Source organism: Corvus hawaiiensis, chromosome 3, assembly GCF_020740725.1.
Source record: "Corvus hawaiiensis isolate bCorHaw1 chromosome 3, bCorHaw1.pri.cur, whole genome shotgun sequence".
NCBI lineage: Eukaryota > Metazoa > Chordata > Aves > Passeriformes > Corvidae > Corvus > Corvus hawaiiensis.
In genome coordinates, this window is record NC_063215.1 from 60,482,150 (window position 1) to 60,498,292 (window position 16,143).

Here is a 16,143-nt window from a genome sequence, read left to right on the forward strand (position 1 = left end):
ATGACCTGAGCTCCCCAAGAGGCAGAGTCTACCATCTCTATGCTTGAACACATGCCTTCAATTGAGATCCAGAGTTTGGTAGCTCCTGCGCTGCCTTTCCTCATGCCAAGGCTCAAGGTGCATTACCAGAAATCAGTCCCTTGTGTTTGCAGAGCCCAAGTAGGTGATGTTTCATAAAGAGGAGAGATGTTAGGGGGTTGCAGGCTTAGCACAGAGACAGGGCATCTCACACTCGAGCACTTCCTAAAGAGTTTCAGCATCCCATTATCAGGATGAGAAATATGTCCAGGCTGCCACACTGCCTAGTGCCACTGGCTGCAATGCTTGACATCTTTCTTGGTGTGTTTTCTCCCCCACTACAGTTGCCCAATTTAACCTGGTTCATGCTGTGGTGATAAAAGCTATGTTGATATCTCATGGGGATTTGCAACTCAAGCTAGACCTTCAAGTCACTGGCACTCTTGGGATGGAACTTGAAAAGAGCCTGCAGACTTATTTACATTTTGCCTTCCTTGTGACAGTTTTCAAGATCAAGATCCACTTCTGCAAAATCACATTTGAAATTATAATGGAATTGGTCAGATCTATGGCTACAGATCAGAGCTTGAAGGTAGGAACATAAGAAACTTTGAAACACCTGGAAGGAAGAAAATCATAGCACAGACACTGTCCACCATCAGCAAGGCAGAGGAGAGACAGTTCATGTATGTCCTGTAGGTAATAATCAGCCAAAAATGCACTGAATTTTAAAGGACTACTGACACTTGATGATGTGATCTTCCACACTCTTTTCTTCCTGGAAAATAGGAGACAATCCTTATTTCTCCCTAAATTAGTCTGGTTTTTTTTCCTTTACAGTGTTTTTTTAAAAAGAAAATAAAAATATCTTTCAACAAAAAATTAACCAGCAGACCCAGAGACTGGCTGATGAAAGGATGTCTAAAGCATGCATAGACCTAGACTAATAGATCCAATAAACTACTGAATTATTCATGTAGGTGCACTGATTACCACTGATTAAATTATGTCACCAAAGACAACAATACCAGAAAAGAGAGGAGGGGTCAATTTTATGTAAGGCCTTTTTCAAGTAACATCTCTTCCTGGTAGCCCAAATGTGTGTTCTTTATCTTTGTCTATTAAGAAACAGTGATTATGAATGTTAATCTAGCCTTGCATAACTTCTGAATAGCAAAGAAGGAAACTCAGCCTAGAAAAGAACACATACTTGTGTCAGTGTCAGACATTGAAAATATTTTGTGAACATACAAAATCCTTTTCACAAAAATGTTAATGTTATACTTACCTGAAAAGGAAGCCTTATTTTGGCTCTTCCAAATGCTGGAGTTCAGCTTGTGGTTCCCTACCTCTAATCACCCTCTCCTCTTAACAGGTCAAAAGATGATATGCCAGAAAGTAATTCTACATAACAGCAACTAATGTGCTTGTAGTTTTTTCTGGCTTTTTTATTTCTGTCATGCAAGCCAATATATTCTAAGCAAAAACATCTAACTTAGAAGAAAAATTCACACTGCGTGTGTCATGGCTTCAAAACCCCCAAGCTTATTAAAGAGCAGTAACTTAAGAGCCATAATCTATATTTTTTTTCATAATTGAGAAGAATCCTGTTCTTTCAAAGTCGAGTTCTGACAGATAAGATGGGCAAAGTGCCACTGACTACAAGTTTTCACATAGTTCTGGAAAGTTAATGAGTTTTCAATTTGCTCTGTTTTTCTGCTATTTATGCTTGTGTTTCGGGCCTATTCCACTAAAATACCGATGGGTAAAATAACGATGGGTAAAACATAAATATCTATTTTGGTATTGAGCTGCTATGGAAAGTATTAGGAAGTTTCCAGTATACCCATAGGAAAAAATTTGCTTCAGTGTGGACTGGTACAACCCCAATTTTCAAAGGCTGCACATGGATGCAGACACACAAACACAGACAGAAAAAAACCACACAGGTGAGAGGGAACTTCAAGAAGCAGCTTGAAAAGAAGAAGAACTTGAAGTGACAAATCATTAATCCAAAACATCTACTGCTTGCAATATCAGCACAACTTCTAACGGAATATCTTCCCATGTATTCTGCCAGTTGTCGTTTTCCAGATCTTCTCATTCAAACATATACCTAATACCATTAATTTGTTACAGCATTTTTAATTATTTTTTGAAGTGCAGCATATGGATGTCTTCTATTTTTTTTTATACCATACATATCTCCTTCTAAACTTAGAGGTTTCCATAGTTGTCATTAAAAAGCACGTAGACAAAATATTTTATGGTATCTATAATAAATGCAAAGAAATCAATACAAACAAAACTTGGCTTAGCAAACTGTACATACATAAATATGTTCTTTGTTTTTCAACTTGACATTCAACATTTTTTCCTCATAAAAACTTCTGCAATCTTATTTATTACATCCATTTTTTTTTTACACCTTAAAAAAGTGCTTCTCAGATTTACACCTTGTGCATCCAAAGCAAAAGTTAGAACACCATGCCTGAAACAGAAACCACAGGGAATAATACATTGCCATACAAGATTCTTTAAAATTGTATGTTACAAATGCTCTAAAATTCCTTAAGCATTGGTTATTTTGTATACTGTAGATACTGAGAGGATGTTTAACAAAGACTGGCTAATGGGTCATTTAGAGCAGCACACAGGAAAGGATCTACAGTATCAAGTCCTTGGCTATGCATAGTACAGGGCAATGACCTGGATATAAAGTGGCTAAAAGATCCCAAAAGCTGTACAGAAGAGGTTTCCCTCATACACGTTGCATCCTCCTTAGTACCCAGGATGCAAGTATTGAAATGATGCTACTCAGGTGTACGCTGTGCAGTTTGATACTGATACACTGATGTGTTTCGAGCTGAGTGCCAGCAGAGAAAGATACGGGCACAGTGGTGGCTACAGCAGACAGGTAAAGCTGCCATGCTGAAAACCCTGTCACCCTTTAAAACCATCTTGCTCCTAGCCAGCACTCCAGCAAGGTCTCCTGCTGTCTCACAGGTCTCCTTCACAATGGAGGAGGACCATTCATGTACTTTAGCATGGGGTGGAAAGAGCGGGCAAAGTTGTTTGCCATAGCACAGCTGTAATCCTCCTCGGTCATTGGCACCAGGCACGCCAGCCCGATCAGGAGCAGCAAGAGGAGCTGAAGTGGCAGAGCAGCTCTGAGGACTCTGAGGAAGAAGGAAGGGCACCGCCACGCTGGCCCAGCCTCAGAAGGGGAGGAACCTGAGCCACCTCTTGTGGACCTGAGAAAAGAAGATGGACACTTGAATACACTAAAACATTACTGCAGCAAGCAGAGGCAGTCAACCTCCCCCGAAGGCTGGTTTACAAGCTGCACAGACTTGGATTGACAACTGCAGAGGTATTTTCACTGAACGTGCTATTTCCCCAACACTCTTAAGAGACCCCGTATTTCTAGACTGGGTAGGAAAACACCAAATGATCACAACAGAAGGGGCTTTGTGACCCCACAGCCCTTTTATCATTTATGGGGAGGACTCTCCACTTAAAGCACTGTGCTAGAGAACGGGAAAATAAAAGGTGGGCCATACCTGTCGTATTTGTTCAATACATGCTGTCTAAAAAGGAAGCCTTCTTGTTTAAAATGCCCAACTGATTTGCAGAAGTTTCTACATTTGTTTATGTATAAGGTATCCATGAGGGTATAATGCATTGAGATTCAGTTACATCATCTTCAGTCAATCAATATACCAATAGGCAGGTAATGGGGACTTATTTTCTACAAAGCACATTGTATTTTGATTCTTGCACAGAATCAGCAGTTAAAATCTATCTGCTCAACTGACTTGACCCTATCACCTCCCAAGTGATTTACTCCCTTATGTTGATGGATCTTACTTGAAATGGCACATACCTATCACATGTCTGTGAGGCAGGAGAGATCTAACACAAGTATTTCCAAAGGGACACTTCAAAAATCCATTCTATTACTTCAATGGAGGATAAAGACATAAATTTCACATTTCTCTTTTTGACTGAAACTGTAGAGAGCTGGAAAGAGTGACTAGGAAAGATTAAATCTGATGGTCTCAGTGTGCTAATTAAATGGCATGGGAAAATACTGTATTTCAGCACAAGCCAAAACCAGAAGAACTCAGAGCCTTCAAGTAACTTGCTTCAAGAACTCTGCCATTAGGACATTAGGTCATGAATTTTGTCTCAGATCTGTTCCTATAATACATTTGCATGGTTGCTATGATTATGAAGCCTCAGAAAACCTATGGTTTCCTGGAGTTTAAGAGATAAAAATGCCCATAAGGAGATGTGGGAAATCAGGCGTATTGGCCGAGGTCAAATGCTCCCCAGTAAAGTAAGTATGGGGTGATGGTTCCCTATTGTTTCTTTGACTTCCCCTTGCTCTTTTGATCCTGTCTCTCTAATAAATCTGAATCTGTGTGGGGAAGTATCCAAAAATGAAAGTATCATCTTCGAAACAATGCCAGGCTTAGCAAGGGTTTCCTTCCCATATGTTCAGAAAAGAATTATTTCTATGCTTGAGATTATTTTATTTTCTTGTTCATCTATGTGTAGCACTCCACTATGAAGACTTGAACAAAGCCAGGCAGATTTGGTAAAGTTCAGATGACCAACACATACATGAACACTCAGATATGCTGAATTATTAGCTTGAACTAAATATCCCAGGAAGCAGTGATGATCAAAACATCAGATCTTGAGGTTTCTGAATCCACACTGTTGTAGCCCAGATGGAAAGTTGCTTATCGCATAACGTAGGATCGCGTATTATAAAGAAGATATTGAAAGGACATGGCACATTGAACAGCATCAGAGCATTCCACATTAAAGTTCAATTAGATCAGGACTTCTGCTGTCTGAGAATACTAAGACAGAAAGTTAATGGACTGAGGTAGGAACAAAGGGAACAAGGAGTGCTTAATTACCTTCCAAGCATTTGATTGCACACCTTACCTATTTACAAGGCTCTCATTGTATAAACGTTGTTAATCCAAATAAAAAAATGGCCACATTTCTGCAGTTGCTAACTGGTGTTTGGTAATGAGCAAAGTGTCACTTTGTTCACTGGCCCAAAGCTACTCTGGGGCAACACTGGGTGTCAGAATGGGAATTTCCAAAAGGCTGAATCAAAAGGGAGCAAAGTTAATACCTGTTTTTTCTGTTCTTTTCCTATGCCTTTAGTAGCACAGTCTAGCACTTCTTGCTTTGTGTTTTCAAAAAAAAAAAAAAAAAAAAAAAAGAGAAATGCTATATGTAAACTTGCATGGCTGATCTCAAAAAGGAGCATAAACTTTCTTTCAAAAAACAATTCACAGCAAACCATTTTTTCTGCAGTGAAGTAGGGTACTGAAGAATAATGTGTGGAAACAAATAAGAAAATAGTGAAATGTTACAAAAGCATTTTTAGAAGGGGAGTTATACGAAGTTTGAGTGCTGCACTGCCTGTAGTTATGGCAGATACACCACTGCAATGTACATAACTGGCTGAAAAATGGAATGGGTCACCTTAGAGTGGATTTGGTAAGGAGACATGGTTAAAAATACATATTGTTAATAAAAAAAGCTCACTATTTTTAAGGACAGAACACCTATTTAGTCTGGCAGGAGAAGGGAAAGCTGAAATACTGTGTGCCATTTCGGAGAAAAATGTAATTTCTGTTCTTGGGCTTGCCTCTTCAGCCGTCTCTTCTGACTGCTCCACCATTTTTCACACTGCGAGGAGGGAAGGAGGTAGAGCCATCTGCTACATCCACTACACAATTCCTACTTAGCAAATGAAAGAGTGAAGCACAGCTGCAGTCCTGGCCAACAGTAAGCTTCTTCATGGCAAGAAATTTTATGTATTAACCTAAGTGCAAGCAATAGTTCACCTTACTTTGAGAGTTTGTAATGTCAGTGACACTGGAACTCTTCTCTAAGCATTTCAAGAGAGGAGAAGCTAATTTACCAGGCTATAGATAGGATGGTCAAAGTGAACTTTAATTGCAGCTCAGAGGGGAACCTTTTTGTAAAGATGATTGCTATTTTTTTCCCAAGGAAAATATCATTGATGTAACCTGTCTGTATTGCAGTAAGCATCTGAAAGCTTTCAAAAAGGAATTTATCAGTCGAGTGAAGTTGATAGAAATAAATAAAGTGAGTTTAATGGTAAGCGACCAATGGAATGGAGAAAACAGGCTTACATTAAAAAAAGAGGCACTGCTGGCCTAGTAGGATGTTATTTACTGCAGTAATTCAAGAATGGGCCTTAATTTAATACCTTTATTAAAAGACTATTGCACAAAATATAAGAATAGTAAATTTCATCTATTTGATGACAGATGCTGAAGGTCTTTGCAAATACCAGACATGATTGGCTTCTTGCACAGAAAAAAAGTGAGTGAATCCAGTAAGTTTAAGAAGCAGCAGTTATATATGGTGTTTAAGTAACAAGCTCCAAGTGAGAGTGAGGGAGATAACTGGGAAAAGAATCATGGCAAGCCAAACCCAAACCTACTGTGTAGCCATGAATACCATTTTGTGGGCAAAGGCACAAAGAGTGATGTGGTTTGGTCTGCTCCACGAACAGCAAGTGACCTTTAAAGATCCACTAGTCATTCGGGGAGGCTTCGGGAGAGCAGGAAATGGAGGTTGGCACTCTGGCACCAAGACTTGAATAGAGCTGCTCAAGAGAGACAATGTAAACAACCCTGAGCAAAATGAACCCCTATTTTAATCTTTTAACATTTTAATCACTATAAAAAAATTCACAGGCACAGATCCAGGTGTGCAGTTATGACAGCTCTGCTAAACTGATGAAAAAGGACGAATTGCTTCTTGGATTTGCTTTCCCACCTAAGCACACGATTACTAATACCGCTTGGATGAGGCTCCAGTTAAATCCACAATGTCTAGTCTTGCTTAGCACCTTGCTTAGCATCACACTATACATGCCTGTCTTTTTGTGGTGATAATGGAGAAGGCGAAGTGGTATGACACTTGTTATACACAAAGCATGGCCCCTCTAATTTTTTAGATGAACTTTCCTCCACAACTTCTTGTGTGAAAAACCTTTTAGGACTGACTTTATTTCTCCTTTATACTAAAGTCTAACAGGGTTTGCTGATCCAGTGCAAGATCAAACACAAAGTACTCTGATCAGAGGCATGTCAAAATATTAAAGAACATAGTGACAGCTTGTACTGCATTATCAGTTAAGACCACATTATACATCAACCACAACCTGTCTGGCTTGTGCATTTGATTAAGTTTCCTATTCAGCAGTGAGTCATTTGTATTCCATGCTTGTCTGAATGACAAATTGAACATTGTGTTGTGCTGCTACAAGATGTGTTAATAAACAGTGCTGGAAAGCCTTGATCTGAAAGGTGCTGCACCAATGCCACTGCTAGAACAGTGGCTGATCCCAAAGCTGCAAAGCACTGCTAGCTGCTCTTTGAGCAACCAGAAACACTACAACCAGAAACCTCAGAAGGCTGGCAGAAGTGGTTTGCCTATGCAGGAGAGTGGAAAAGCGCACACAGTGTGTTCCTTGAGTACAATGGTGCTAGTGCAAGCATGCTGATCTGTCAAAGACATCGTCCCCTCCTCCTCGCTGTTAGTGGCTGCAGAGTAAAGCCCCTCTCCTCACTTTTTTTCCTCCCTACAAGAAACTAAACGCCAAGCATCATAGCAGACTGGAGCTGAATAATTAGTTCTCTTTCTCCATCAGACAAAAAGATGGAGTTTATATGTATGCTCTATCTTCTATGTGGTTTCCTTTTGTTTCAAAGGCAAAAAAAAATCCTTAAAAATAGTCAGCTTCTTAGTGCGTGTGGAAGCAGTAAAAGATGCTTTACCTGTTCCATCTGTTACATGGCTTTACAACTGTGCCACTTAACTCACAGTCCCTAACTACACATGTAAAGCAAATGTTTTAAAAGAAGTGTTTATGTAAGTATCTACGTGGTAAGTAGTTTTGCTCTTCATTTATAATGAGAATAATTTTGCTGACTAAAGTCTTGATTTTGCTCATGAAAAAAATAATACTTTTAAGGTATTTTTTTGTCTGCTTGTTTGTGGCTCAATCACTGTATTAAATCCAGTGTTCTTTGACTCGAACAGGAGTTATTTTAAAAAAAATTACTTAATTTTGTATTTTCTTCTTTCCAACATAAAATCTTTGACTCTAACAGGAGCTATTTTAAAAATAAATCAGTTCATTTTTGATATGCAGAGAATAAATGAGATTTAGGTTAAATGAGATTTATTAGATATAATAAGAACAAATATACCTTAATCACACTTTCTGATTATTTTAGCAGTGTGTAAGATGCCAAATTAGCAAAAGATGTCCTCTTTATACACGTTGGCTTGCTCATTTGCCTTTTTTTTTCTTTTTTTAACTTCATAGTTGTAGAGGCTAGTAAACCAATCAGTGAAAGAGCAAAGGTACACACATCACACTGACAACAACAAGAATGCAGAAGCACTGTTAGCTGCAGAGATGACAGGTTGCTGGAGACACTGTGGAAAGCAAGGAGCTGTAGCTGCAAGCCTGCTCTCTACTGGTCAGACAGAGATGGGGCAATGCTGCTCCCGGAGCAATGCAGGGATGTGAGCACTGGGCGAGCCATGGCAATGTTAGCATGTTATATTGCAGTCGTCTGAGGAGGGGAGAGAAAGTGATCCCAAGTCTCAATACTCTCAAATTCTGACTCTTAGTTTTGAGGCTAAAGTATTGAAAACCCACAAACTGAACAAAACGTTTCAGAGAAAAAAAAAAAAAAGAAGAAAAAAAGAAAGAAAGAAAGAAAGAAAAGGATGTTAGTATGTCTCATCCAGATCTGTGGGTTTTGTGAATTCTAGAATATGATATTGGCCTATTACCTGCCTTAATTTAATATCTAGAGGTAAAGAGGATGATAGAAAGTGTTTGCCATGAACTTACTAGCATTCCTCATAAATCATGCCAAAATAAAATAATCATTAAGTATCATGAGTGTAAACACACCATCACCCTGCTCAGGCATATGAAAAATAAATGTTGATTACATGGGATTTCTGTGAAGCAAAAGCTGCAGGTGTCCAAGGATTAGTCTGTATCTCTATTTAACAAAGAATCTGAAGTAATTGAAAGCCCCTTTTGCCAAACAATTAACAAAAGGGAAGTTACCACTTGTGTAAGTCCTGACCACCTGATGGAGTCAGTGCAGGCTGAGAGGAATCACGGCCAATTTCTATCATCCCCTTGGTGTTCTAGAACAGAGTGCGGAAACCAGGAGAATAAGGTACCTGCTATGTGGACTGCTGACAGAGGGTCCAGGCTGTGAGAGACTACATTTGCCCCGTGGCTGTTTGCAATGAACAGGGGGTAAAGAAAGAAGAATGTTCAGTCCAGGCAAATAAAGACAAGCTACTGATGAAACTAAATTAAAAATGCAGCAAAGGAAACATAAAAAAAAAAAAAAATCAAGTGAAGTGACCAATACCCATAAATCAAGGAAACTGGCTTTTCTTTGCACCTAGCTGAGTATGAAAATTATTGGAATGTACATAGGGAACTCAAAAATAACAGTTTAGACATTATGAACAGTAGCTCTGGGTTTTAAAAAAAGTCTCTAGAAATTTAGTTCAAATAATTTGTAATATGAAATAGATGAAATCTAATTAAGTTGGATATGGAAAAATACATAGATTTAAAAATGCACATGCAGAAAAATGAATATTCTCAAGGAAAAAGGTCCAAGACCCTCCTTTGACAAGTTTTGCCTCTCCTCCACCCCACAATTTTGAAGGCCAAATAACTGGAGGTGCATTCTTGCACTCACAGCTATTTGCTGGATTATTTAATGCAGTTAGATATTTATAATTCTGATTGTATTTTTTTATTAGTGTTTATTTATTTAGTATTAGCATATTTGGCACTGAAATTCTAAACAATATCACTTCAGTCTTCAAAATTGTGAAGATGCAGAACCCAGAAGTTTGAAAACTATACCCAAGGAATCATACAACTTAGCTATGAATTATGGACAAAAAAAAAAAGAAAAAAAGTAGTCATGTACATGAACAATAACAAATTAGAGATAGGCAAATCCTTATTAAAATATTAAGATGAAACCTACCATAATTCTAAACGCTCTCTAGACAAAGATTTTATGGTAAAATACTTCTCCATTTCCTGTAATGGTTAGGCAACCTTCAGTTACATCTGTGATATCAGAATTACTATAAATTATTTAGGTTTAAATTTAAAAGAAAAAAGCATTGACCTCTGAAATAAAATGTTAAGTTTATATTCTCCTTTGGAAAAGCCAGTATTCCTTTACATTCTCATACTAGCATCTAAAAGGAAACTAGTGAATGTAAACAAAAATTAAAAAAATAAACCAATTTCAAGAGCCATAAATTTATCAAGACAGAACTCAGAGGCTTTACAAAAAAGTGCAAATGGAAAAACAAAGCAAAACAAAACAAAACCAATCTGATTGTCTTAAGAACTAAGGAAAAAAGCAAATTAATCAACCAATAGAATTGCAGAAAAAGACAAAATAATTGCAGTTCCAATTTGGGCTCAGATTATGGAAGTGTTAAGTACTAGGCATGTATTGCTATATTTCTTGAATTTTGTGCCAGCGATGTAGATGGACAACTCCAGAGCTGCCACCATAGCCATTGATTAGGTCCTGCACAACTAACTGGTTTGAATAATGTTTTGTGCCCTTCAGCTCTACTTAGCCATTCATCCAAAGTCTCAATAAGACCATCTGCAACCTGCATCAGAAATGACAAAAAAACTTATTGAGATTCTTGATGAAGCAGCTCTGAAGAGAAGGCCAAACAGAAATGGAGGACTGATTATACCAGACAAGACCAGACTTTGGGGTGCTGCCATCACTAGAGCAAAATACAAGAGACACGACATGCCATACCATGGTAAACCAACCACACTGACAGCCCTGGTTTCAGATAGTATTTACCACTTCTGGTTTCATGCAGGATGGGATATGCAGCAGGGTTGGGGAAAGCAGCTGTGTTTTGCTTTTGGTTTATGCCATTTCCTTTCCTAACAAGTGAGAAGGGGTGACTTCCAGCTGGCTAGAACTGCTGTAGACATCTAGAGCTCCCACCCAAGAGGTGGAAGAAAATAAATGACATGAAATTACCGTTCTCTGTCTGCTTGGAGTGCTTCTTCCAGATACAGGACTCACTGAGCCTGATGTGTCTAATTCATCAGAAGACCATGAGGACAATTCCTAAAGTTCAGAAGGAACGGAGCTCAGAAATACAGCAACTAGCTGTACAGATAAGCAAACTACAAAAATTACCCTAAGTGAAATTCCAGCAGAGTTATTTCCAAGGCAAATAAAATAAAGCAGCTAAATTTTGTTACCAAATTTTTAAAAGACTAAGGCATTACATGTTTTCTCTGTCAGCCCTAAAGGAAAAGAAAAGCAAACACTAGTTAAAACTTCATTATTTTTTAGGTGACATATTTTCCACCCAAGTCAATACAGGGGAAAAAACAGTTGTTCTTCACTGGCTGTGAATTACAAGAAGAGTTTGGTACTACCATGATTTTAATTAAACAGGCAGAAATCCACTAGAAGGAGTGAAGAGCTGAGTTCTTGTGCTTTAAGTTCCTACTAATCCAAGACTTTTTTTATAAGGTTAACTAAAGGAGAGCCTTGAAATCTTTGCTTTATATCTGTCACTGCTTGCAAAGATGTATGTGTAACTCCCTCTCACACATCCTGAGATGCACGACAATTTGAAGATTTGGACTATAGCTCAAAGCTAAGAGACACATGTGAGAGACTCCTACAGAATTTATTTTATGCTTTTTTTTCCTCTCTTTGACAGAGTGTGCATTAACGTCCTTTCCAGTGACAACTGACACATTGTAATTTTCAGTACTGCAACTGGAATAATTATCTCATATACTTTGCCAGTTGACTGATTCAGTAATAGCAGGGTAAACAAACCAAGAAGTTCAGTAATTACTGCTATACCAAACAGAAAAATATTAGTGAATTAAAAAACCCCATCATATCAGAAGAGATATTTACATTATGAAGTTTAAGATTACTTTATGGTATTAAAGATTACATGTTCCATCCTGATAAGCACCGCAAACCACAGAAACAGAGCAGCCAACAGCACTGTTCAGAGAAAGGCAGTCAAAACAGCAGGAAGCACGCTCAATGAACAGAAAGGAATAAAAAGACGTGACTTACCAGCTGGCTACTTGAAATGTCTAGAATTTTCTCTAGGTCTTTAATATGACGTGTGACCTCTTTCAAGAGGAGCTTCAATCTGTTTCCAATGACATGTACCTTTTCTTTGGCTTCGAGACAATCCTTGCCTTCAGCATTGACTAGCAGTTGGCAAGACATATCTTGCAGTGACGCCACCTTCAACTGAGACTCCAGCAGTTCACGTCTGATTTGCTGTTGCCAAGGCAAGCATCAAATTTTTTTAACAGCAGTTAAAAAAAAAAGGAAAAAAGCTAGAACTCATGAAACTCAACACTTGAAATTAAAGAAATGGAAAAAAAAGAGAAGCAATACAAATTTCTAATCTGACAGGAAGATATACAGAAGCCTAGTAGGTGCCTGAGATTTAAAATCATGTGTTGTGCTACTAATGAAAGTGAGTGGTGCTCCCTACCAAGGTAATGTCAGTCACTGACACGGGTCCCACAGCTCTGTGTTAGTACACAATGTACAGTGCTCACCCTCAAGAGAAAGAGAAATCTGATTAGACGTTTTTCTGGTGAAGTGTTTTGGGAGAGAAAAGGGTGATTATAGTCCTACCATCAGAAGTCTGTGATGATCCTGAAGTATTTCTGAGTCCAGGTTTGGATTGATGGGCACAATTTCATTTTTTCTTCTGTCAATATTCTCCAACCAAAGCAGCAAACCGTGGCTCAGTTCATGGAAATCCTGCAAATGATGAATCATGATTTCAACAGGCTAGAAAAATATTCCAGTCAAATTCAGGTTTTTAATTTATCCTCTGATACGTCCTACTAGCTAAATAGAGTAACTTCTACCAAGTGTACAATAGAATATTAGAATACTATTCCAGAGATGACAAATTTAGTAAATATTGGACTGTAAATAGATGTTTTAGGTAGCGCAGGTGCATCCTTGAGAAAAACATATGCCAAAGCTGTATTTTGGCTTCCACAGGCAAGTTTCAGATGGACTGTGAGCACACCAGATAAGTAAATGGTTTATATTTTCAGTATGTGGTGGCTGACAATTTGAAACAGGCACAGTACAAACCTGGCACTGTATTAATGCATCCTGCAAGGAGCTGCGCCACTCTTCGATCATGCTGCACACGTGCTCCCAGCGCACGTTCATCTGAGTCAGGCGCTCCTGGAGCTTCTTGCTCTCCTCGCTGTCTGACTGAGTGAACTCTGAGCTGCACAGATTGATGGATAAGATGATGGCTTTGCGGTTATCAATTGCTTTCTGCAGCTCCTTGATGATAAGACAAAGGGGAAGAAAGAATGGAAATCGGTAAAACATGACTTTCAGGGAAAAAAAAATAGAGAAGGCACCACTAGACTGCAATGATTTGCCATCAGCAGCTGCAGAAAGGCACCATACTGTAACATGTCCCTTTACTCTGGATATGATACTTCTGTGCTCACTCTGTGACTCTGCAAATGTTCACTCTTTAACATCTACTAAAATTTTACTGTGAGCATAAACAAGACCAAGCCAATTAAACTTGTAAAGTCTTAAAAGCCTGAAGTCAGAGTTGAATTTTAAAGATCTGGCTCATGTTTCAGATATTTTAAAGACAGAATAGGTCCAACAAAATTTAAAGACATAGCACAACTCTATTTGAACTCACAATAAAACTTTTGCCCTCACTTCACAGTTTTGCTGATTAACATGAAAACCAACATATTTTCAAGTGGAAACTGCTGTCATCAGTATTTTAAAAGAAAAGCTTTTACTGAGAGAAACAAAAACATACAAAGAGTATAAAGAACTTCAATTTATAGAAGCACAGCTTGTATAAAAACTCTGATTTGTTTACATTGGAAACCACAAAAGAAACCCCACCTCCTTTGGTTTGGAGAGTACTAATGGGCTTTCAAAGAGGGGGTGAGATAAGAACAGAATTCTTATGAAATGTCCCTTTTTCCACCTACATTACAGCATTTACTGAAAAGCACGATGTCACAGTAACCTTTGTAGTACTTATGGCAGCTATATTTGGATTACAGTGAAGATCAGCATTGACATGCTTCTCATGGATCACTGCTGGAAACAGCCCTTACTGTCTGTTCACCTCATCCCTGGCATGAAGCACAGTGCATTTTGACATTGGGTCCCATATTTTCGTGCCCACGCTTGTAAGATACTAGTAACTGAATGTGAAGTTGTGGCCCACCACATTTGCAGATCTTTATAGCTGTAAAATATATGAGAGAGGTGAAAAAGTAACATTCAGATCTTGATGCATCTGACATGACAGAAGAAGAAAAGGAATGTTGCAAAGGGGCATCAAATTTTTCCTATGTTGCACTGGTGACACTGGGTAGGTTACAACCCCTTTGGACTCTTTCCTTCCTCCACACAAAGCTGTGTATCTCAATGAGGCATTTCTTTTGGAGCACCTATTTTGTTACCTATTTGAGTAGAAGAGAATTGATCTAACTCAGCACTTTTTTTTATTTCATCAGTTTGGGTGACATCAGGAGTTATCTGTACATTCTGGAACTACAGAATTGCCACAGAATTACTATTCCAAAACTTCATTTGGATTGCCAGTGGTACATTTTCCTGCCAAAAGGTGATTCAGAAAATCACTTTCCCAGTTACTTTATCAGCAGCAGCCTGCTATGTGAGGCAAACCAGCTGCAATTATTTGCAACCTCTTTAATATACCTGTTGCATTCAGTTTTACAAGGTAACTCACGGAAAAAAACCAGTAAAACTCACTTTCAGTTTTTTAATTCTGAGCTCAATAGTTTGTATGTCAGTGCTGAGATCAAGGCGGTGGAGCTTCTCCAGTTCCTCTTCAGTTTCTCCCAACCAAGCCCAGATGCTATTAAGGTCAGAGTTGAACTGCTGCCATTGCTGAAGGTTCTGCTTCATCCTCAGCTCCTTGCTTAGAGCTTGAGCCTGGATTAATTCCCATCTTTCAATTACACCTGGAATTACAAACACTAAATTCAACAAAAGCCAAAAAAATCTGCTAGCTACACGGACACAATTGCATGAATTGAATACTGTTTAGGACAAAAAGATGCTCCATAAAAACCCTAAGCCACAAACTTCAACCACATTAAAAACTAAGTTAGATTGAAGAAAGTGATGTTGGAGAGAAAGAATGAAGAATCTTGACGATTCCAGTCAGCAGGCAATTTTGTTGCTTTCTAATGTCAGACTTCTATGAGCAGAATTAAGCTGATACATGCAGGTCTCTAAAACCAGGTTATGCTGGCACAAAAAGACATCTTAAATTACCGTAAGTGCAAACCAGACAAGAAATGTGAATATATCTAACTAACCACATATTATTTTCATAGGTAGTTGTGCCTATCACACTTTAATTGTCACAGCTCACTACATTTGCCTAAGCTACTGCTGATGCATTGGATAAACACCTGCACTAAAAAGAAATAAATTAGGGGCTATTTCTTCTTGCTAGATATCTTGAAATGCTATGGTAGAAGAACAAGTTGTATCATTCCATCAACTTAAAATTTAAAACAAAATAAAAGAGACTATATGGGCAGCATATTTTGTCAAGCTTAGAATTGAGATGACGCCTTTGTAGTCTCTGGAATAAATCCGTGTTTTTACAATCCAGTATCTCTTGTTCTACAGCTGATGTTTAAAATTAGGTGAATACTTCTATCAGGTGAAAATAAATTTCTTTACTGTAGGCAGATAATCTTAGAGGTGAAAGCTAATATTAGAAGAAACAAATGCTGACTTAGGTGTTTTGTACAGCAATATAAGCAACCTTTTTCATGAGAAGTCTTACAACAAAAACCCATTGCATCCATAGGGACTTTCTGAAAGGCTTAGGGTTATGCCTCATGATATGAGGGGGTTCTTAAAATGGACTTGTATGCCTGAACTCTTCATAGGGCCTACACAA

The 16,143-nt window shown here is 38.3% G+C and overlaps 1 protein-coding gene across 21 annotated transcripts in view; it reads right to left on the minus strand.

Annotated features, from left to right (window-relative positions):
- Positions 1–2,143: 2,143 nt before the first annotated feature.
- The window catches only part of SYNE1 (spectrin repeat containing nuclear envelope protein 1), a 294,642-nt gene continuing 280,642 nt past the window's right edge, over positions 2,144–16,143 (minus strand). For 19 of the 21 annotated variants that reach the window (XM_048296782.1, XM_048296801.1, XM_048296802.1 and 16 more), the window contains 7 exons: positions 14,976–15,187; positions 13,299–13,499; positions 12,825–12,953; positions 12,246–12,458; positions 11,175–11,264; positions 9,301–9,359; positions 2,144–3,272 (listed from right to left, as the gene is read on the minus strand). In XM_048296782.1, coding sequence (XP_048152739.1) covers positions 3,032–3,272; positions 9,301–9,359; positions 11,175–11,264; positions 12,246–12,458; positions 12,825–12,953; positions 13,299–13,499; positions 14,976–15,187 — 1,145 coding nt within the window. In that variant the 3' untranslated portion in view covers positions 2,144–3,031. The remainder of the gene's footprint in view (positions 3,273–9,300; positions 9,360–11,174; positions 11,265–12,245; positions 12,459–12,824; positions 12,954–13,298; positions 13,500–14,975; positions 15,188–16,143) is intronic. The other 2 variants (XM_048296794.1, XM_048296796.1) reach the window with 2 other exon arrangements.